Raw genomic sequence first — 21,735 nt, forward strand, 5'->3', positions numbered from 1 at the left:
TCCTCATACTTTGCATCCCTTCTTTTCTCCTTCACTCTGCTATTTGAACGCCTCAACATCCTTCCCCTCTTATCTTTCTCCCTTCATCTCATGCAGCCAAACCACCACTATTGATAATGTTTCAGGCGATGATTCCCAATTCTGGCTTTCCAGGTGTTTTGGACTTCAGCCCCCAGAATCCCAGAGCATTGGCCAAGATAGCTGAGGCTTCTGGGAGCTGAAGTCCAAAACACCTGGAGGACCAGAGTTTGAGAATCACTAGTAAAGAGAAGTAATATTACCACTCTATTCTCTCTTCTGGATGAATTCAAAAATATAGCTGTGTTAGTGTGTAGAATCAGTATGTAGAAAGTCTTGTAGCCCCTTTGACACTAACTGAAAGATAGAAATTGGCAGCATGAGCTTTCATAGACTAAAGTATACTTCGTCACATAAATTTAGTGCAGTGGAAACCAGGGACAGACATATATATATATATGCCACAGGTATGTGAGAATGTTAATTCCAATTCAAAATCCTTTGTGTATGGAAATGAATGTTCCGGCTTCTCAACATCCCTTTTTGAATTGTGGTGCCCAAGACTGGACACAATATTATTCCAGGTGAGGCCTGACCAAAGCAGAATAGAGTGGAGGGAAGCAATACTACCACTCTGTTCTCTGCTCTGGACAGGCTCCAGCTTGTCCAGAGCCTTCTTGAATTGGGATGCCCAGAGGTGGACACAGATGAGACCTGACTAAGGCAGAATAGAGTGGCCCTATGACCTCCCTCAATCTAACACTGTACTTCCATTGTCTAAAAGGAGGAGGGAAGCAATACCATCACTCTGTTCTCTGCTCTGGACATAGTCCATCTTGTCCACATCCTTCTTGAACTGTGGTGCCCAAGACTGGACCCAGGATTCCAGGTGAGGCCTGGCCAAGGCAGAATAGGGTAGCACTATGATTTACCTCAATCTAGACACTATACTTCCATTATCTAAATGGAGAAAAGCAATACTACCACTCTGTTCTCTCCTCTGGATATAGTCCAGCTTGTCTTGAACTGTGGTGCCCAGAACTGTACCCAGGTGAGGCCAGAGCAAAGCGTCAGAGGAGGGGGTCTTCCCCATTCCCTTCCCAGCCATCTGCCCACCTCCAGCCCTTCTCCTTCCAATCCCAGCAGGGCTGGTGGGCGGCTGAGTCAGAGGCTGCCACCCCCGCATCCCCTGTTGCTGCTGCTCCTGCTGCCACCCCCTGCCAGCTGGAGTGGAGGGGAGGAGCATGGGGGAAAGAAGGGGCGGAGAAAAATACCCCCTGCCCCTCGTGTGTCCAGATCCTTGGGCTGCACCCACACTGCAGAAATAACCCAGTTTGACACTGCTTTAGCTGTTATGGGTCAGGGCTACTGAATTTTGGGCATTGTTGCAGCACCAGAGCTCTGCTAGGTTCACTTAGGTAGACATAAATCAGAAATGATAACAATTTGGGCAAAGCACACTCTCTCAGCCTCAAGGGAAGGTCATGGCAACCCCCCCTCTGAAAAAACATTGCCAAGAAACACCCAGGACAGATTCACCGCCTTAGGGTCACCATAAGTCAGAAAAGGCTTAAAAGCGCATAGCAACAATTTGGACAATTCACACTCTCTGTCTCAGGGGAAAGCCATACTGAACACTGCCCCGCCCCAAGAAACAAAAAGGGCTGGAGGCACACAACTTGAACAGGTCACACTCTGTCAGCCTCAGGGGAAGGCCACGGCAAGCTGTCTTTGAACAAACCTTGCCAAGAAAAACTCCAGGATAGGTTCACTGTCTCAGGATGGCCATAATCTGGAAACAACTTAAATGCGCATAACAACAACTGGGCAAGTCACACTCTCTCAGCCTCAGTGGAAGGCCAAGGCAATCCTCTTCTGAAGAAAACCCCAAGATTGGTTCACTGCCTTAGAATCGCCATAAGTCAGAAACAACTTAAACACACTCAATGATTTGGGCAAGTCACACTCTCTCAACCTCAGGGGAAGGCCAGTGCCAAGAAAACCCCAGGATTGGTTCACTTTAGGTTCACCATAAGTCAGAAAGGACCTGAAGACCCACAACAACGACACCTTGGTCAGATCACACTCTCTCAGCCTCAGGGGAAGGCCAATGCCAAGAAAACCGTTGCCATGAGTCGGAAAGGACTTGAAGAAATACAACACAGAGACACACAAAAGCATTGCCTCTCCCATCCAGACCTTGGGCGGGTCTGGGATTGCCCAACACAGCTTTACAGAAGAAATGTGTCCAGACACGAGCGATCCTCCATGGCTTCCTTCCTTCTTTCCTTCCAAGTCTGGAAGCTGAGGAAGTAATGAAGGATCTCTGCTGGTCTTCTTTGCTACAAGAAGCAAACACACTGCAGAAACAATCCAGTTTGAGACTGCTTTAACTGCCCTGGCTCTGTGCTAGGGAATCCTGGCAGCTGTAGTTTATGAGACAATTAGCTTTACCTGACTGCAGAAATAATCCAACTTCACACCTGGCCCAGTGCTATGGCCTCATGGGAACTGTAGTTTATTGTGGCACCAGAGCTCTCTGAGAGAGAAGGCTAAATGACTCAAAAAACTACAGTTCCCAGAATCCCCTAGCATTGAGCCAGGGCAGCTAAAGCGGTCTCAAACTGGATTATTTCTGCAGTGTGTTCTGAATCCTGCTCGCCTTGCTCAAGTCGTTCCCGATTTAAGACGACCCTCAGGCTATGAATCTCTCATAGGTTTCAAGACTGGTTCAAGAAGAGGTTTGCCCTTGCTTTCCCCTGAGGCTGAGAGAGTGTGACTCGCCCAAGGTTTCCATGGCCGAGCTGGGATTTGTACCCTGCTTTCCAGAGAGCCAGTATAGTGGTTTGAGCTTTGGGCCAGGACACTGGCAGAGCAGGGTTCAAATCTTGGCTGGGCCACAGAAACCCATCGGGTGACCTTGGCTGAGTCACACTCTCTCAGCCTCAGAGGATAGCCATGACAAAAAAACCCCACAAACCAACCCAAAAACCCTCTGACTCTTAGAGTTGCCATAAGTCAAAAATGACTTGAAGGCACCCAACAACTGGGGCAAGTCACACTCTCTGTCTCAGAGGAAGGCCATGGCAAAGTGAAGAAGCCTTGCCAAATATAACCTAAGGCCTTAGGGTCACCTTAAGGCACACAAGTCACACTCTCTCAGCCTCAGCAGACCCTCCTCAGAAGAAACTTTGGCAAGAAAACCCCAGGATGGATTAACTGCCTTTTAGGGTCGCCTTAGAAAAGTCTCCTTCCTTGTAGGTCTTTAAACAGAGGCTGGATGGCCATCTCTCTGGGGTGCTTTGATGGAGAGTTCCTGCATGGCAGGATGGGGTTGGAATGGATCAGGGCCCTTCTTGGGTTCTCTTCCAACTCTATAACAAATTAATTATAAGTCTACGATTCCCAGTCACACTCTCTCAGCCTCAGAGGAAGGCAGGGGCACCAAAACAACAACAACAACAACCACAACCCTCCTCTATGAAGGTGAAACCTTGGCAAGGGAAGCCCAGGAGAGGCAACCTTGAAAGCACACAACAACAACAGGCATGCTGGCTTCCTCCCCTCTCACACACACACACAGAAACACACACAAAACCCTGCTCCTGGGCAAAATGTCTCCCCAAAGACACACAACAAAATGGAAATGGGGACGAAGAACCCGCCCCGGTCGGCCCTGAAACGGAGCCCCACCGCCTTCCCCCCTGAGAGAGGCCGAGGGAGGGAAGGTACCGTCGGTGAGGGGCAGCTCCACGGTCTCCTCCTCGGCCGAGTCCCCCATGGCTCTCCTCCTTCCCTCGCTCGCCCTTCTTCCTACATGGCTCGGGCCTAGCGCTTCCTGCAGCCTCCGAGGCCTGACTCAAGAGGCAGGAATGTATGTGACAGAAAGAGCCCAGGAGGAGGAGAGAAGGAGCCCAGCAGCAGGAGACGCCCCGACGACGAGGAGGAGGAAGAGGAGGAGGAGGAGAGAGAAGGCCGCCGCGGGGAAGAACCCCGTCCCCCGCGAACAGAGGCCTACTCGAGTCCCCTGACTGAGGGGAGCCTCGACTCGACTAGGCCTCAGGGGCCCACTAGGCCTTGGCTCCTTATTATTATTATTATCATTGCTATCATTGTGTGACTACAAATACCAACACACTCCGCAAAAATAATCCATTTTTGGACCGCTTTAGTTGCCCTGGTTCAATGCGAGGGAACCCTGGGAAATGTAGTTTTGGGAGACATATAGGTTTTAAGCCACACTGCAGGAATAATCCGCTTTGAGACCAGTTTAACTGCCCTGGTTCAATGCTAGGGAGTCCTGGGAAATGCAGTTTTGGGAGATAGGTTTCAAACCACACTGCAGAAATAATCCATTTTGCGCTGCTTTAATTGCCCTGCCTGGGTCAATACTGTACTAGGGAAACCCGGGAACTGTAATTTTGTGAGATATACACCTCCCAAACTGCAGGAATAATCCGCTTTGAGACCGGTTTAACTGCCCTGGTTCAATGCTAGGGAGTCCTGGGAACTGTAGTTTTGTGAGATGGGTTTTTCAAACCACACTAGTGCAGACATAATGCATTTTGGGCTGTTTTAACTGCCCTGACTCAATACTAGGGAAACCCAGGAACTGTAATTTTGTGAGATTTACACCTCCCAAACTGCAGGAATAATCCGCCTTGGCCCTTGAGGCCACTTTAACTGCCCTGGTTCAATGCTAGGGAATCCTGGGGACCAGTGTTGCCAATTTCGCGACTTTCACACGAAAACGGTGACTTTTCAGAGCTTTTCGTGTGATTTCCGTGCCCTCCTCTATTTCAGTGCATTTTCGGCGACTTTCAGCTCCAGCCTGAAAGCTGCCTGCAGCATGCAACCAACCCTTTGGATTGTAACAGTTTCAGCCAATCAGAAAGAGGGCTGAAGAAAAAACACACTAGTCTCTCTCTAGTCTCTCCAACGACTCCCTTTGAGAGCCAGAAGTTCAGAACGGAGCAAAGAGCAAACCAACCAACTCTGGAATCACACTAACAGTTTTTTCAGCCAATCAGAGAGAGAGGAGGACAGTGATTGATTGCCCCCCCCCCTCAGGCATTCAGGCTCCGCTCCAGGCAAAGCGGCTGCTGGAGAGAGAGAGAGGCAGCAGGCATTGGGCAAGCAACCAACCCAGGCACAAAGTGTTGCTGCCCAGGAGGAGTGAGGGATTTGGCTGGCTTAATCCCAATTGCCTTGAATTTCCAAGTAAGCCATAAGTTTTAAGGCACACAATCACAAAGGCAATAGTTGATAATGGTATCATGGGTTGATGTTGGGACTACTGTGTGTGCCTGAGAGTGACATTTGAATTTCTGAATTCCTGAGCTTGGGCAGAGTGCCCCAAGCCTACCTCTCAGGGTTGTTGTTGTACTGTGAGGAGGACCATTTGGGTCGATGGGAGAAAAATCTAGTAGGGAAAAAGTAGAAGAATGGAGGAGAAAAAGAGGTGGAAAGGTGCTTCTGAGCATGGGCAGAGCACCTGGGTAGAATTATCAGGGATGTGTTTATCTCCATCTTCCCTCCCTTCCATGGGCTGCCCTACTAGTTAGTTGTGTGATGTGAATGTGATGTCCCTGAGACTGTGTGTGTGTGTTAGTGATTAAATATGCCTCTGAGCATGGGCAGAGCACCTGGTAAGTTGGCATCCCTGCTCTGTCTTCCAAGAAGTTTGTTTTGTGGCTCTCTTTTTCATTCTCTTTTCCATTGCCATCCATACTGCAGAAATAATCCAGTTTGGCACTGCTTCTAACTGCAAGGCTCCCTGCGATGATGGGATTCTGGGCACAACAAACCACCAAGCCCAGAATTTCATGCATGGAGCCCTGGCTGCCGGTAAAAGCAGTGTCTCATGTCACAACAAACTACAATTCCCAGGATTCCCTGGTTGAACAAGGGAATTGCCAGTCCACACCCTCCACACTGCAGAGATTTGCTCAATAATTTGCAAGCAAGGGCCCTTATCACTTCTTTAACCAGCTTCAAAATGGAGTTGAAGACCATCCTGTTCAGAGATGCATTCCCAAGCATTGTGTGATTCTCACTTGCTATGTTCTTCTTCTTTTTTTGCCTGTTTTATTGAACCATTTCCTGTATTGCTATGTATTTTATATGTATTATCCTATTATTTTTTAGATTGTAAGCCATAGGCAGGTTGACTCTTTATTTATTATTTGTACATACAGCGCTGTGCAAATCTACAGCATTATATAAAATTATAAATAATATAATAATACTTTCTGGTAAAGCTAGCTTGAATTATTGTTGCTTCTTGGCCATGGTGGTTATGGCAACTGGCCTGTGTGTGTACATTTGTGGTTATCGGCTCTGAGGCTACAGTGGGTTGCAGCATGTTGCTGTGAGGAGTGAGGAAGGCATGGCTTGCTGTGCCTGTGGCTGGCTTCCCAATTGCCTGCCTGCCTTGCCCTCTTTCTTGTCAGATTGTCTTTGCTATTCTTCAGACTTCAAGCTACACACACACACACGCAATATATATACACACACACACACAAACATATACACACACACATATATATATACACAGTCAAACACAGACACACACATATATACATACATTTCACAACAAACTACAATTCCCAGGATTCCCTGGTTGAACAAGGGAATTGCCTGCACACTTCCATATCACAGCCCCAGAGAATGAGTCTACAGGATTCAGTGTTGCCAATTTAAGTCCAGTTCTTAAGCTGCATTTGGATTTGATAATGATAATAATGATAATAATAATAATGGTGATGATGATAGAGAGATCTTGTAGCACCTTTGAGACTCACTGAAAGAAAAGTTGGCAGCATGAGCTTTCCTAGACTTAAGCGTATTTCCTCAGATGCATGGGAATTGTAGTTCATTGTGGCACCAGAGCTCTTTCTCACAAAACTACAATTCCCAGGGTTCTCTAGCACTGAGCCAGGGCAGTTAAAGCAGTCTTAAACTGGTTTATTTCTTCTGTGTGTCTTGGACCCAACTCAGGCTGCATCTTCACTCCAGACTCCAGAGACAATCCAGTTTCATACTGTTTTTACTGCCATGGCCCAGTGCTATGAAATCCTGGGAATTGTAGTTTGTTGTCACACCAGAGTTTGCTGAGAGAGAAGGTTAAATGTCTCAGAAAACTAGAATTCCCAGGATTCCCTAGCACTGAGCCATGGCAATTAAAAGGGTGTCAAACTGGATTTATTTCTGCAGTGCGGTTGCATCCGAACACATTTCTATTTGGCACAAAGCTTCCTGAACCCCCTTCATGTCAAAATAAATATCTTAAAAGGACTGAAAGATTCTTTGTTTAGTTCAATGGTGATTTTGAGAGTTGAAATAAGTTACAATTATTTTTATTCAATTATATTTACGTTTATTTGCAAAACATCCGCCATTTTAACATTATGGGAATTTTCCGGGAATTGTGACTGAATATTCCGTGTGATCTGGGGGGATTCAGCGGGTTTTGGACAAGCATTTCCGGGAATTATCTCCGAGGCTTGTTGGCAACACTGCTGGGGACTGTAGTTTTGTGAGACATATAGGTGTTCAAGCCACACTGCAGAAATACACTTTGTCCCTCTCCACACTTGCGGCTTTGACTTTTGAGGATTTGGTTATTCGCGTATTTTATTAATATCTTCTCCCTAGGGATATCAAAGTCCTCCACCACAACTCTATGGTCAACTTGAACCCAAAAGGCGCACTGAAGGACCTAGAGATTCCTAGAGATGACACTCTGCTAGGCCTTTGTAGCTCCAACACAAGTCTATGGTCAATGTCTGTCTGGCAGATATTGACCACAGAGTTGCACTGGAGGACCAAGAAATTCCTAGAGAGGTGTTCTCTCAGGTAAAACCATAGTGTTTTCGTTATTTGTGGTTTTTCCACATTCACGGGGGTCCTGTGCCCCTCACCCCAGAAAATGTGGAGGGATGAGTGTAATCCATTTTTAGACCGCTTCAATTGCTCTGGCTCAATGCTAGGGAACACTGAGAACTGTAGTTTTGTGAGACATATAGGCCCCAAACCACACTGCAGAAATAATCCATTTTTGGACCACTTTCATTTTCCTGGCTCAATGCTATGGAACCCTGGGAACTGTAGTTTTGTGGGATAGTGAGCCTTCTCTGTCAGAGCGCTGTGGTGCCACAATAAACAACAATTCCCAGGATTCCCTAGCACTGGGCCAGGACAGTTAAATTGGTCTCAAACTGGATTATTTCTGCAGTGTGTTCTGGGCCCTAAAGAAACCTATCCTCACAACCCTGCATTGGCTAAATTCAATAGGTTCAGCTAGTCTTAGCAACGGAGAGAGACATGTTGTACCCCTTAGTCACTGTAATAATAATAACAATAGTAATAATGTTTAACATTTCCATATTAAGGATGAAAACCTTCACAGAAGAAATAGGAGATCAACCTAATATAAAGTGATTAAAACATAGACTTTGGAGAATTAAGAACTCTAAGTCCTGGATGGATGAGTTTGTCTATGTCCAATATTTGAGTATTTCTTCCATCTCAAGGGTTTGTTTTTTCCATCTCAGAGATGAAGAAATTAGTCAATGTTGTGCATGTATTGTGTGCGTTCAATTAATTTCTGACTTATGGAGACTCTAAGGCAGTGGTCCCTTTAGGGAGATTTTGGACTTCATTTCCCAGAAGCCTCAGCCATGTAGGCCAATAGCCTGGGATTCTGGGAGCTGAAGTCCAAAATCCCTTAAAGAGCACAGTTTGGGGACCACAGTTTGAGGGAAAAAAATTAAATTCAAATTTCAAAATTTTAAATTTCAATTTTTTAAAAAAATTAAAATTATTTGTATTATTTCTGAATATGGAAGATTGGCCATTAAAAATTATTAGGCCTGGCAGAACTAGGTAAATTGAGATGTATAATAAGAAATGAAACACTGGGAGAATATGTGAAAGGATGAGATCAGATATTGAAATACATAGGTGATTATTGGGATATATCAATGCAACTAGGGATGTAGGATTACTGAAGGAAATTGTTATAGGATTGTATTATTATTATTATTATTATTATTATTATTATTATTATTATATTTATCCTGATCTTTTCCCAGAACTGGGACTCAGAGGGGCTAAACAACATTACAATTAAAACCATAGAAAAAAGTAAATTAAAAAGGAGTTAAATTATTACAATATTAAAACAGATAGTTATTAAAAGAATAAAACACATGTTAAAAAGACAAAACTATATATATCCTTTATTGTAGTAGAATTAGAATATTATTTTTTTCAATGTGATAAGATAAGAACAGTTTGATTTAAAAACAACGGAGTAATAACATAGATTTTTTACTAGTATGGGAAGTTAGATGTAAAGATAAGAATGTAATTTTAAATGGAATATGTGTTTGTTTTTGTGTTGTTTTTTATGTTTTTATGTTAAAACAAATAAAAAGTATTTTGTTAGTTTTTGTAAGAATATTTTTATTGGTTAATATTTATATCACTTTGAGATATTTTAGTCAAAGACTGTAAATAAAATGATGATGATGATGAGATGATGATGATGATGATGATGATAAGTATTATTTAAAGTTATTTTTATTCTTTTTATATTTTCTTTAAAAACATCACATTTTAGCCGAATATTCACTATGCATATATAAATACATTTAGGTTGTGCATATGATATTGTAATTTGAAGGTATAATTTTAATTTTGCTAGTTGTTTCATAGCATCCTAGAGCTGGAAGAGACCCCAAGGGCCATATCCAAGTCCAACTCCTGCCATGCAGGAACTCACCATCAAAGCATCCCCGACAGTCACAACTATTAGCATTACACTCAGTGCTATATGGGAATTACGATTTGCGAGTAACATTAGTGCAAAAAGGCATTGCTAAGGATTCTGTATGATGTGAAACGAGAGGAGGTCAATGGGGGAGGGGCTGACACCAACCTTTAGTGATGCCACTACAAGTATCAAACTCAAGGTAGTAGATACGAAGCAAGAGTAGAGGGAGATGATTGTGACTCCTGGAAAACCTATTTGGAGTAAAGCCACACAAATGGGAGACTGGAACGGATAAGGAACAATGGCGAAACAATTGTTCGAAGGACTTGATGGTGACAGCTGCCAAATCTTGAAATCAGGAAGGAAATGTTTGCATAAGAAGCCGAATGCTAGAAATAGGGCATGAGAAATCTCCCCGCTGCTCTTGGCCTCTGCTGATAAGAAACTAGAACAGGAGAGTGGGAACCAGTGTTGCCAATTTCTATCGATATCCTCGGAATCCGGGGAATTTAATTAATTTTTTTCCAGATATTTGGACTGAATAATAATAATAAATATTGGGGAATTCTGGGGATTTTGGATTTTGGTAAAACATTCCGGGGGAATATCTTCGAGGCTTGTTGGCAACACTGGTGGGAACTGAGCATGGCATCCCTCCTGAAAAGTAAGATGCTCTGGATCTACTCTCACCTCGGAAAGATGCAGGAGGGCTATCTTACACCAAGACAAATCACTGGTTGGTTGAATTACTACTAGGTGATTCTTTTCTACACTGACTGCCAGCAGCCGACTACAGTGGGGTCTCCACATTCGCTGGGGCTAGGGCACACGATTCCCCGTGCAAGTGGAAAACCCGCAAATAAGAAAGCGCTACGTTTTAAACCTGAGAGACCACCTCTCTAGGGATCTCGGTCCTCCAGCGCAACTCTGGGGTCAACACCTGCCAAAAATAGACCATAGAATCAGGCTGGAGGACCTAGAAATGCCCAGAGAAGTGCTTTCTCTAATCATCTCTAGATCCTCCAGTGCAACTCTATGGTCAATTTCCAGCAGAATCTCTCTGGGGGACTTAGGGATTCCTAGAAAGGACATGTTGACCAAATCCGGAAATAATCAAACCCTCAAATGTGGAGGACCGGCTGTAGTGATTTCTGCTTGCAAAGCATCGGCTTATATCCCTGTAGCCCATTCTCTCACCGTCTTCATAATCTACCATAAAAAATGCACTGATAATCAATAAGTCAATCATCTTTATTGAACTCCCAAACTGCCCCATGCCACCTTATAAATGAGAAACAACACTCCTTTGCAAAGTCTCCTTCTTTGGTACAGGTTGAGTCTCCCTTATCTGAAATGCTTACTACCAAACATGCCTTCGACTTCATGTTTGTTTGTTTGTTTCATTTTTATGCCGCCTTTCTCCCAAAAAGGGACCCAAGGCAGCTCACAACATAAAACACCTTTAAAACATTTTAAAAAGCAATTAAAAAATAACACAGTTAAAATGGTATAAATTTAAGACTAAAAACATACAAAAGTTAAAACACACCATCTAATATAGTATAAGAAATCATGATATTAAATGCTCCACTCCTACCATCAGAAAATTCTGTGATCTATGGTTGCTGCTATAATTGTATGATGGCTCTGCTAATTTTAATTGAAATATTATTGTTTAATGGTTGTGTCTTTGCATTTAATACTTAGTATGCATTTTACCGGTTGTAATCCTGCCTCAATCTGCAGGGAAAGGTGGGAAATATAAATAAATTATTTATTATTATTATTATTATTAATACAGCTACCCCATAATATTTTTACTTGCCGGCGAAAGGCCAGCCTTGCTTTCTTTGAAATGTATATATGTTTCATATATACTATATAGGTATTAGCCTGAAGGCAATTTTATACCATATTCTCAATAATTTTGTGCATGAAACCAAGTGTATGTACAGTGAACTATCAGAAAGCAAAGTGTGTAACCTAAACTGTCTCAGCCACCCATGAAGATAGTTTAGTTTTTTGGGATGTTTCGTATCTTAGAATTCCAGATATGGGAAATTCAACCTGTAGTAACATTCAGAGACCTAGCCATGTTCCTCTGTCTCAGATAAAGAGATGAAAGATAATTCTGTAGCACCACTAAGAAAGGAAGAAAAGAAAATTCCTAGCAGACAGTAGGACTCCAGCCCACTTCTTTCAAAAAACAGACTAAGGTTCAAGATAGACTTCCAATTGGAATTCAAATCCTTACCCCAATCCCATCACACATACCACTCCTTTTTTGCAGAGTTGAAATCTGCGTCCCTCACCCATTTGCGGGTGGCAAACGGATGGGGACAAAATGGGGTACGCACCGCCATTCAAGCTAATGGGGTTTGAATAGCGTCGATTTTCCGTTATCATGGGGGGCGGAACAGATCCCTACAAAAACAGAGGGGCAACTGTATATGTTTGTGCTAGTTTTACCTTTAAAAATAAAAAATAAATTCTCGTTCCTTGCTGGCCAGAAAAAAGTGGCATATTGCACTACTTTTAGTAGTAGTGTTAAATGTGTTACTTCTAAATTACTTTCAAAATTACTTTCAATTTTTTTTTAAATAGAAAAATGGGCATATGAGTATATGCAAGCCATTCTTCCAGTTTGAATCCGCTGTTTGTGTTCTAGTCTCTGGACTGGACAATTTCCAGTTGCACAACATTGCAATTTAACACAAGGGTTGAACAGCACAACCAGCATGTAACTTCAAGTAAAGATTTACACCTATGCAACCCCAATGCAGGCCCTTGGTATGTAGCAGGGAGTGGGGTGATATTAATCAGATGATAGGGGGAGCAAAGAAAATGGCTTCTTCCCACCAGAGTCTTCTTGATCGAGTGAGGAGGGCCACCTATTTGTTAAATAATAGTAAGCTATGCAGTACCAAATGAATAGTTAGGTCTTAAGGAAGGCTACAAAGGGGCAGAACTGGCTTGTTGTGACTGAGCAAGAATTAGTGGGCTAAAAAAGGACAATGTAAAAACCAACAAGAACTCTGTCGTTTGCTCTCATAAAGTCAGCCTAGAGGCAGATCTTCAGAAGAAAGAGAGGCTTTCGTTCTGGCACACGATGGGGTGAAGGCCACTGGTTTTAAAGTGCAAGTCAACATTGATAAAGGAAAGACCCTTCACAGGCGATTAGCAAGAAGAGCTAAACTGAACCTCCATGTTCAGGAGCAGTCTATTAGCAATTGTCGCACAGCACGGGCAGATCGCAAGGGAACGCTATTGTCTTCCTGCAGTACTTCTAAGCTTCCCAGCCATCTGCCTGGCTACTTGAAAACATAGCTCTGGACCAGCTGGGAGCTTGGCACCACCGAAATGGGTTCCTTAGAGTTGCCAGATTAATACCATCCAGGGTACTGACATTTCAGACCAAAACCTGAGACCAAGGACTGGTTCCAGGTGAAGTCACAGGGGAAGGGTCCTGATGAAGTCATTAAGCATGATACACTGAGCATCAACTATGGCTGCTGAGAGTCATAACACAAAGGAGCATGAACACAGACACACGTAGACTTCCTGAGATTCCTCCTCCTCAGTGTGATGGCCATAGAAGGTCCAAGTCCTGAGATGGGAAGTGTTGGTCTCTTAGGTTCTTCATTAATGGCACATCTTTCCTAATGAGATCTGGCGATCTGTATTCATTGTGGAGGCAGAAGAGACAATACAACGTTCACAGCACTGGCATGCCATGAGCAGAAGAGAACATCACAGCTGGCACTGAGGAGTTTCTCCTCCTTGCCTTGCGATAGTCCTAGAAAAGCAATAACAAACACCCTATTAATAATTTCAGCTTGAACCCAATTGTTAGTCCTGACTAGAAAAGACCCACTGAATCAACAGAACTTACATAAGCGCTGACTTACCGAGTTCCCACTGATCCAGTGGGTTTTCCCTAGTTGGGACTAACCATTGCATTTATGCCTTTGGTTCAGCCACCCATGTGGACAATTTTGGATTCTGGAGGATTTCGGAATTCTAGATAAGGGAAACAACCTGCATTTTCTAGTACTTATCTCAGTGAAATAGTCAACCAGTACCTGAGGTCTGATCTACATTTAAGAAAATAATGCAGCTTCACAGTGTGAAAGAGAGAAAGACACAAAACTGCAGGAAAAGGGATTCCAGCTCAATATTGGGAAGAACTTCCTGACAGTAAGGGCTGTTCGACAGTGGAACACATTCCCTCAGAGTGTAGTGGAGTCTCCTTCTTTGGTGGTCTTTAAACAGAGTCTGGATGGCCATTTGTCGGGGATGCTTTGATTGAGAGTTCCTGCATGGCAGAATGGAGTTGGACTGGATGGCCCTTGTAGTCTCTTTCAACTCTACAAATTTATGATTCTATTCTATGAAATGTAATGTGTTCTAACAATGCCAGGATTGAATTGACTACCCATTTTCTTGCAAACCTAAATCAGACCTGAGTTGCATCACTTCAAAATGCAAAAGGATGGGAAAGACAGTCCTCTGGTCCAACTTTCACTGTGATACTTTAGGCGTCTATGTCTAAATGTTTTGCTGTGACAGAACGAAGGAGCATTCAGCTGTGTGAACAACTGAGCGGATATACCTATAAACACAGATCTGCCATTTCGGTGAGATGTGCAGGAACTGGGAACACTGAACTTTGACTTTTCCTCAGTTCTCACCTCTCATTTCTCCTCACTTCTCTTCTCTTGGGTGATTGTCGACACCTGACTTGGGACTTCCGATTTGGCTTCAGCGATGACAGCCTCTTCATAAGACCCTCCCAACATACCAAGTCGGCGCTGTCGGAAGCGCTGTCGCGGTGTGTCCTGCCCCTCGCCATCCCCAGACCCTGAAGAATCCACCGCTGGCATGCGTGAGCTCAGCCTACGGCGACGGAAGTGTACCTGCTGGGCATCCAAGATGCTGAGGGTGCTGCTGGCCTTGTGTAGAGAGGCTGGTGAGCTGGGAATGCTGGTAACTTTGGGGGAATGAGGGTAAAAGACATAAGTAAGCCAAAAAAGAAACAATTCGTATTGTACCATAGCTGCATAGGAGGGGTCTGAAAGCAGAATAAGTCCCAAACCTGTTATAAGTCTCCTATAGCAAGCAAAACTATTGGACTTGCTTGGTGTGCCTGTGAGTCTGGGGTTCGACTGAATGACACTTGTGGTACCTTGCAACCTTATGATTCTATGATTCCATTTTCCTATAATAAAAATCTATTTTTAAACAGTTCGTTTAGAATCCCACAGAAAATGTCTTGAGTCTTCAACCTCTTCGGTGATTTCAGACCCTAACAGCAGCCATTCCAGATTAGGCTGAAGAACTATTTTGATAGTTCTGGGCACCACAATTCAAAAAGGACATTGAGAAGCTGGAGCGTGTCCAAAGGAGGGTGACTAAAATGGTGAAGGGTCTGGAAACCATGCGCTATGAGGAATGCCTTAGGGAGCTGGGATGTTTAGCCTGGAGAAGAGAAGGTTAAGAGGTGATATGATAGCCCTGTTTAAGTATTTGAAGGGATGTCATATTGAGGAGGGAGCTAGCTTGTTTTCTACTGATCCAGAGAATAGTACCCGGAGCAATGGATGCAAGCTACAGGAAAAGAGATTCCACCTCAACATTAGGAGAACTTCCTGACAGTAAAGGCTGTTCGACAGTGGAACATACTTCCTCAGAGTATAATAGAGTCTCCCTCTTTGGAAGTCTTTAAGCAGAGGCTGGATGGCTATCTGGCAGGGATGCTTTGATTGAGAGTTCCTGCATGGCAGAATGGGGTTGGACTGGATGGCCCTTGCGGTCTCCTCCCATTCTATGATTCTATGATCCATTTTCTTACAACAAAAATCTATTTTTAAAGAGCTTGTTTAGAACCCCACAGAAAATGTCTTGAATCTTCAACCTCTTGGGTGATTTCAGACCCTAAGAGCAGCCATTTCAGGTTAGGCTGAAGAACTATCTAGTCCAATATTCTGTTTATACAGTGGTTATTCATTTGTCCATGGGAAGCCCACTAAAAGGACTTCAGAGTAAATAAGACCTTAATCTTGTGCCATCCAGCAACTAATACACAGAAAAGATGGGTGGGTATTTTAGGAAACCTTATAAGCATATTTGCATACACGAAATAGAATCATATATGTTTCCGTTTGCCTTATATACAAGGACTCACCATCAGCCTCAGGCTCCTCTTGCCCTGATAGGCTTTCACTACTGCCAGCAACCTCAGCCATGAGACGCATGTGCTCACGGGGAGCTTCCCGGCGAGGTTTCATCAGCTTCCTGATTTTCTCTGCAATCCAGTTACTCTTCCTGAGAGGCAAAGAGGGATGAGCTGAAGAGTCATACAAAGGAACCCTCACCAATCCCATATCAGCACACCCACTGAGCATCCATTTATTCCAGCCAGTTAAAGGCTGGAATAAGAAAGAAGGCCTATTTAAATCGAAAAGCCTTTGCCTGAGAGCAAAAGGAGAATATTAATACAGTTGGTCCTCCTTATCTATGGATTCAAGCATCGAAGGTTTGAAAATATTCCAAAATATATAAATTCTGAAAAGCAAATCTTGATTTTGCCATTTTAGATAAGGGACACCATTTGTATAAAATGGGACTTGAGCATCCATGGATTTCAGTATGTGTCTTTGTGCATTTGAAGAACAGTATGGTTACAGTGTGATTCCACGGACAACCTTTTTGTCTTAAAAGATCTCTCCTAGGGATTAGAATTTGTAAAATTATGCCGTGTTGGACTTACTTGCCACGAGGCAGTGTTGGCTCCAGCACACGGTATTGGTCCATGATCTTCTCCACTAGCTTCTGTTTTTCCCGACGCAATTCACCCAGTTTGTCCCTTTAACAAAAACAGAGTCTGATTTAACACCAAGGTACTCCAGTTTGCAGTGCACCATTGCTCAAATGCCCATAAATTAAAGAAGGCCTCCTTACAGCGTCCACATTTTCTGAAACATTGGGTGGAACTGTAGGCTACAAAAGTCATGTAGTCCAACCGTTTGCAGCTTCAGGAAATTCTCTTCTATCCCTGGTTATCCAGCCATTCCCTAAAAATCTCTAACAAAGGCAAGTCCATTGTCTTTTCCACTGTGACAGCTTGTACCATAAGGATATTTCCAAACATTTACTCACAATCTGCCTTCTTGTCATCTGAACCTCACTGGATCCAGCTGTGCTCTCTTGAATAAAAAAGACATTCAACATTTTGACACATCTTAGTGGTCTCCAAAACCAAGCAGTACCTTCACAGCAGTGGCTTTCAGTTTATGGAATCAGGTACTGCAGGGAAGCCAAACCAGCTTCTTCCTTTGCTTTAGGAAACTTAAACTGGCATTCCCATTTAACTCAGTCTCGATTTACATTGCTACTCCAGGGGGTTGTTCTCACTAGGTGAAACCCCGCGTTCTGAATCGAATCCAAGGAGTGGCGTTCCTATTAGGATCCGATTTAAACCTAGAACGGTTCTAGAGCAACCCGCAATCGTCTCCACTACAAATCGAATTGTAGAGCGGAATAAAATTTTGATTCGAGTTTTCCTCATTTAACGCGTGTTAAAAAAACACTAGGGTCTGACCTACGTTTTTCCATTGATTCGATTTAGGAACCGGAGCATTTAAATAGGAACGACAGCCTTTGAAATTGCGTTAGATGAATGGGAGGAGCGGAGTGCGATGGGGCTGTCCTTGGGGGAGTTGCCCTTTCTGTCCCCATCCGTCTGGCTGTCGCCATTTTTGATTCCCTCACCCCTTTGTCCGCTGTGGTCTTTCAATAAGAGATAAGGATTATTTTTATTTTTTATTTTAATGGTTTACAGGCGCTTAATCTCTTCAGCGCTTTAAGCGAGGAGCCTTCCCTTCCCTGCCTGGGTGAGATCAGAGCCCAAGCGGGCTGTCTCTCCCCATGGGGCGTACAAAGCGAATTTAGGGAACCGAAGCTCTTTCCAGAGGAACTATGGGATGGGTTTCGCAGGAAATCCCTGCTTCATGGCTCCCAAGACAGTCCATTCTATTCTATTTCAGTCTATTTAGCCAGTGTTTAAATCTCTCTATTTATCTATCCATCTCTATGTATCCTGTCTGTCTCTCTGTTTGTCCAACCATGTATGTATTTATCTACCCATATACATCTATCTATCTATCTATCTATCTATCTATCTATCTATCTATCTAATTATCCAGTCTATCTCTCTGTCTAGCCAATGTACCTATCTAATTAGTCTGTCTGCATGTCTCTCTCTCTCTCTCTCTCTCTCTCTTTCTCATAGCATAGTAGTCGCCAGCGTGTTGAAAGGGGTTTGAGTGCTGGATTATGACTCTTCTCCTTCCCTCCTTGCCATCTCATACCCAAGGCAGCGATGCCTTCGGTTTGGGAAGGCAAGGAGGGAAAGAGAAATGGCCTGAGCCAACTTCTCCTTCCCTCCTTGCCATCTCAGACCCAAGGCAGCGATGCCTTCGGTTTGGGAAGGCAAGGAGGGAAAGAGAAATGGCCCGAGCCAACTTCTCCTTCCCTCCTTGCCATCTCAGACCCAAGGCAGCGATGCCTTCGGTTTGGGAAGGCAAGGAGGGAAAGAGAAATGGCCCGAGCCAACTTCTCCTTCCCTCCTTGCCATCTCAGACCCAAGGCAGCGATGCCTTCGGTTTGGGAAGGCAAGGAGGGAAAGAGAAATGGCCCGAGCCAACTTCTCCTTCCCTCCTTGCCATCTCAGACCCAAGGCAGCGATGCCTTCGGTTTGGGAAGGCAAGGAGGGAAAGAGAAATGGCCCGAGCCAACTTCTCCTTCCCTCCTTGCCATCTCAGACCCAAGGCAGTGATGCCTTCGGTTTGGGAAGGCAAGGAGGGAAAGAGAAATGGCCCGAGCCAACTTCTCCTTCCCTCCTTGCCATCTCAGACCCAAGGCAGCGATGCCTTCGGTTTGGGAAGGCAAGGAGGGAAAGAGAAATGGCCCGAGCCAACTTCTCCTTCCCTCCTTGCCATCTCAGACCCAAGGCAGCGATGCCTTCGGTTTGGGAAGGCGGGGAGGGAAGGAGAAACGGCCTGAAGTCCCGGCTGCTCAAGCGCCTGCATCTGCCGGTGGATTGCAACCTCCCCTCTGTGTGGGGAGAGCCCATTTCTAACGGAGGCGAGGCAGGAAGGGAAGGCTCCTCTCAAAGAGGCATTCCCTGCCCACTTGGGCTCTGATCTCGCCCAGGCAAGGAAGGGCTCTGATCAATGGGGGGGGGGGGGGGATAGAGCCTTTCTCCCTCCATTTCTCAAATGGAATCTGCCTTCTCCTCCAACCCTGGAAAGAGAATCTTTGGGAAGAGTGCTCCCTCCCTGCTTTTCCAGCAGCCTCCTTCATTGATCTCTGGGCTCTCTGAAGGGATTCTCCCTGGCTGTCTTGGGAGACATGAAGAGGGGATGCTGCCCTCCAAAACCTATCCCATAGTTCCTCTGGAAAGAGCTTCGCTTTTTGCCAGCAGCCTCTTTCATTGATCTCTGTGCTCTCTGAAGGGATTCTCCCTGGCTGTCAATGAAATGGAAACGATGCCAAAAGATAAATCGCTTCCAAATATTCCGGATTAACGTTACGTCATTCTGACGTACTATTGATTGACAGCTCCAAATAAGGTATGGAGGAGAAGAATCGCTTTATTTAAACACCGATTTCATGCCAAGTAGGAACGCTTGCAGGTAAAAACTTCGATTTAAACAAACAGATGGGAACGATGAACAAAGCGATTCGGATGGCGGGATAAGAACAGTGTTATTTTGAATCGATTTTATTAAAAACGTTGTATTTTAAATCGTTTCAAATCTTAAGTGGGAACAACCCGTATAAACACAGCTCTGGCACCACTTGAAATCTGTCTGCATTGTTAAACAATTTTAAAAGCAAAAGAAAGAAGCAGAGGTGTAGAGCTTTGTCCATCCACAAGTGGCTCTTTCACTCACAAGTACTGGCGCTGCTCTTCCTGAAAGTGCTCCTTGCTCTCCATATTGCGTTCTAGCAGACGTCTGTTCTCCCTGCTGAGGGCTTGGATCTCCTGAAGAAGGTGCCGATTCTCCTCCTCCTGGTTCCCCTTCAATTGGGCCAGAAGCTATCAGGTAGCAATAGAGAGAGAGGGCATTCTATTAATGAACAGAAGTCAAACAATGCTCAGATTCAATACCACAACCTTTTGTGTCAGATGGAATCTAAGTAGGATGTGGAGTAGAAGCTAGTGAAAAGGTTGCTCCTGTTTCTAGACCAAAGATTTGAAAAGTTACTTTTCTCCCAGAATATCCCAGCCACTATGGCCAGTTCTCTGGGACACAGTCCAAAAAAGCTTTGTTCTAGGTTGAGAGGCGATCAGAACAGTCTATTCCCAGCCTATTCCTTAAGACTATATTCATTCATAAATCTGTTCTGTCCTTTCTCCAAAACCAATCTGTGATTGCTTTGCATGCCTTTAACCGTAGAATATACTTTTTGACATGAATTTTATCTTTAAGTGATACGTTTTATGTCCATTCTTAATTGAAAATGCCCATTTTAATACTCCAGAACAGTGGGCCCAAACAGACAGGCCAAAATAAAGCTGCTTTCACTTTGGAGATATGCTGTTTAAATGATGCATGCATCCTAAGAGGCCAGAAGCCGTGCCAAAGCCACCCTTCAGTCCTAAGGACTAGAATGCAGCTTTGGTGCAACATCTGGGCTCTTAAGATGCATGTGTCATTTAAACAGCATACCTCCAAAGTGATCCAAAGCAGCTTTATTTTGGCCTGTCTGCTCAGGCCCAATATCACCAAAGTTGGAGAAGTGCAAAACCTAAGGATAACTACAGCCCAACCAGCATGTTAGCCCTGGAACTGCAATTCATGTCCCTCAAATCAGAGGGAGAGATGTTAAGTCCCTTTTGAAAGACCAGTTGCAGACTCTTCCTCTTCCTGAACACTTCCTATTCAAAAAAACATTCAGGGGTAGCTGTGTTGGCCATTGAACAAATGCAAACAAAAATCCATCAGCGATACCTTTCTTGGCCAACCAAAATGCACAATATACTTGTTGCAAGCTTTCGAAGCTCCATGGGCTTCAAGATGTTACCTATCTATTCATCCAAGTTGGTATAGACGACAGTATGAAAACATTCTGAGGCAACAATTTCTAGAATGGCTTGGATACTCTAGAAATTTTTGTCTAAAAAACCTATTTGCATGTTCATGTATAGAATCATAGGGCCCATACAGACAGGCCAAAATAAAACTGCTTCGGTTCACTTCGGAGGTATGTTGTTTAAATTATGCATGCATCCTAAGAAGCCAGATCTTACGCCAAAGCTGCACTCCAGTCCTTAGGACTGGAGCGCGGCTTTAGTGTGGCTTCAGTGCGCTTGTGGCCTCTTAGGATGCATGCATCATTTAAAAAGCATACCTCCAAAATTACCCGAAGCAGCTTTATTTTGGCCTGTCAGTATGGAACCAGAGAGTTGGAAGAGGCCACAAGGGCCATCCAGTCCAATCTCCCATCATGCAAGAATATTATTATTATTATTATTATTATTATTATTATTATTATTATTATTAACCTTTATTTATAAAGCGCTGTAAATGTACACAGCGCTACACATACAATCTTTTTAATTAGACGGGTATATAGCAGGGTAGAAGTGTCATTACCTCGCATTGGGTGCTCAGGCGTCCCAGTGCTGTATCCAGCTGCTGGTTCTGCTCCTTCAGAGCTGCACTCTCAGCCTCTAGCCTTGCATGGTCCAACTGCAGGCCTGTCACCCTGTTCCTCATTCCTTGAAGCTCCACCTGGAGATCATCCCATCCCTGTTCCATCTCTGTCAGTGTCTTTTTCACCCTTCAAAGATGGACAGACATATTGTGGAGCATCTGCCTTGTACAGAAATAGGCCTTACTTGTATATACCTACCTGTACTCTGATATTTG

At 44.1% G+C, this 21,735-nt stretch overlaps 2 protein-coding genes across 3 annotated transcripts in view; both read right to left on the minus strand.

The window, feature by feature from the left end:
• The window catches only part of RPS6KA4 (ribosomal protein S6 kinase A4), a 32,333-nt gene extending 28,263 nt beyond the window's left edge, over positions 1 to 4,070 (minus strand). The window contains exon 1 of one of the 2 annotated variants that reach the window (XM_089482815.1): positions 3,751 to 4,070. In XM_089482815.1, coding sequence (XP_089338941.1) covers positions 3,751 to 3,799 — 49 coding nt within the window. In that variant the 5' untranslated portion in view covers positions 3,800 to 4,070. The remainder of the gene's footprint in view (positions 1 to 3,750) is intronic. The other variant, XM_089482814.1, reaches the window with a different exon arrangement.
• A 6,958-nt stretch (positions 4,071 to 11,028) lies between these two features.
• The window catches only part of CCDC88B (coiled-coil and HOOK domain protein 88B), a 43,887-nt gene continuing 33,180 nt past the window's right edge, over positions 11,029 to 21,735 (minus strand). The window contains exons 22-27 of the mRNA XM_089483348.1: positions 21,460 to 21,646; positions 19,753 to 19,898; positions 16,566 to 16,661; positions 15,981 to 16,120; positions 14,488 to 14,786; positions 11,029 to 13,592 (exon numbers count right to left, since the gene is read on the minus strand). Coding sequence (XP_089339474.1) covers positions 14,491 to 14,786; positions 15,981 to 16,120; positions 16,566 to 16,661; positions 19,753 to 19,898; positions 21,460 to 21,646 — 865 coding nt within the window. The 3' untranslated portion in view covers positions 11,029 to 13,592; positions 14,488 to 14,490. The remainder of the gene's footprint in view (positions 13,593 to 14,487; positions 14,787 to 15,980; positions 16,121 to 16,565; positions 16,662 to 19,752; positions 19,899 to 21,459; positions 21,647 to 21,735) is intronic.

Source organism: Sceloporus occidentalis, unplaced genomic scaffold (assembly GCF_023333645.1).
Source record: "Sceloporus occidentalis isolate IW3139 unplaced genomic scaffold, rSceOcc1.0.p SCAF_20, whole genome shotgun sequence".
In the NCBI taxonomy this organism is placed as follows: domain Eukaryota; kingdom Metazoa; phylum Chordata; class Lepidosauria; order Squamata; family Phrynosomatidae; genus Sceloporus; species Sceloporus occidentalis.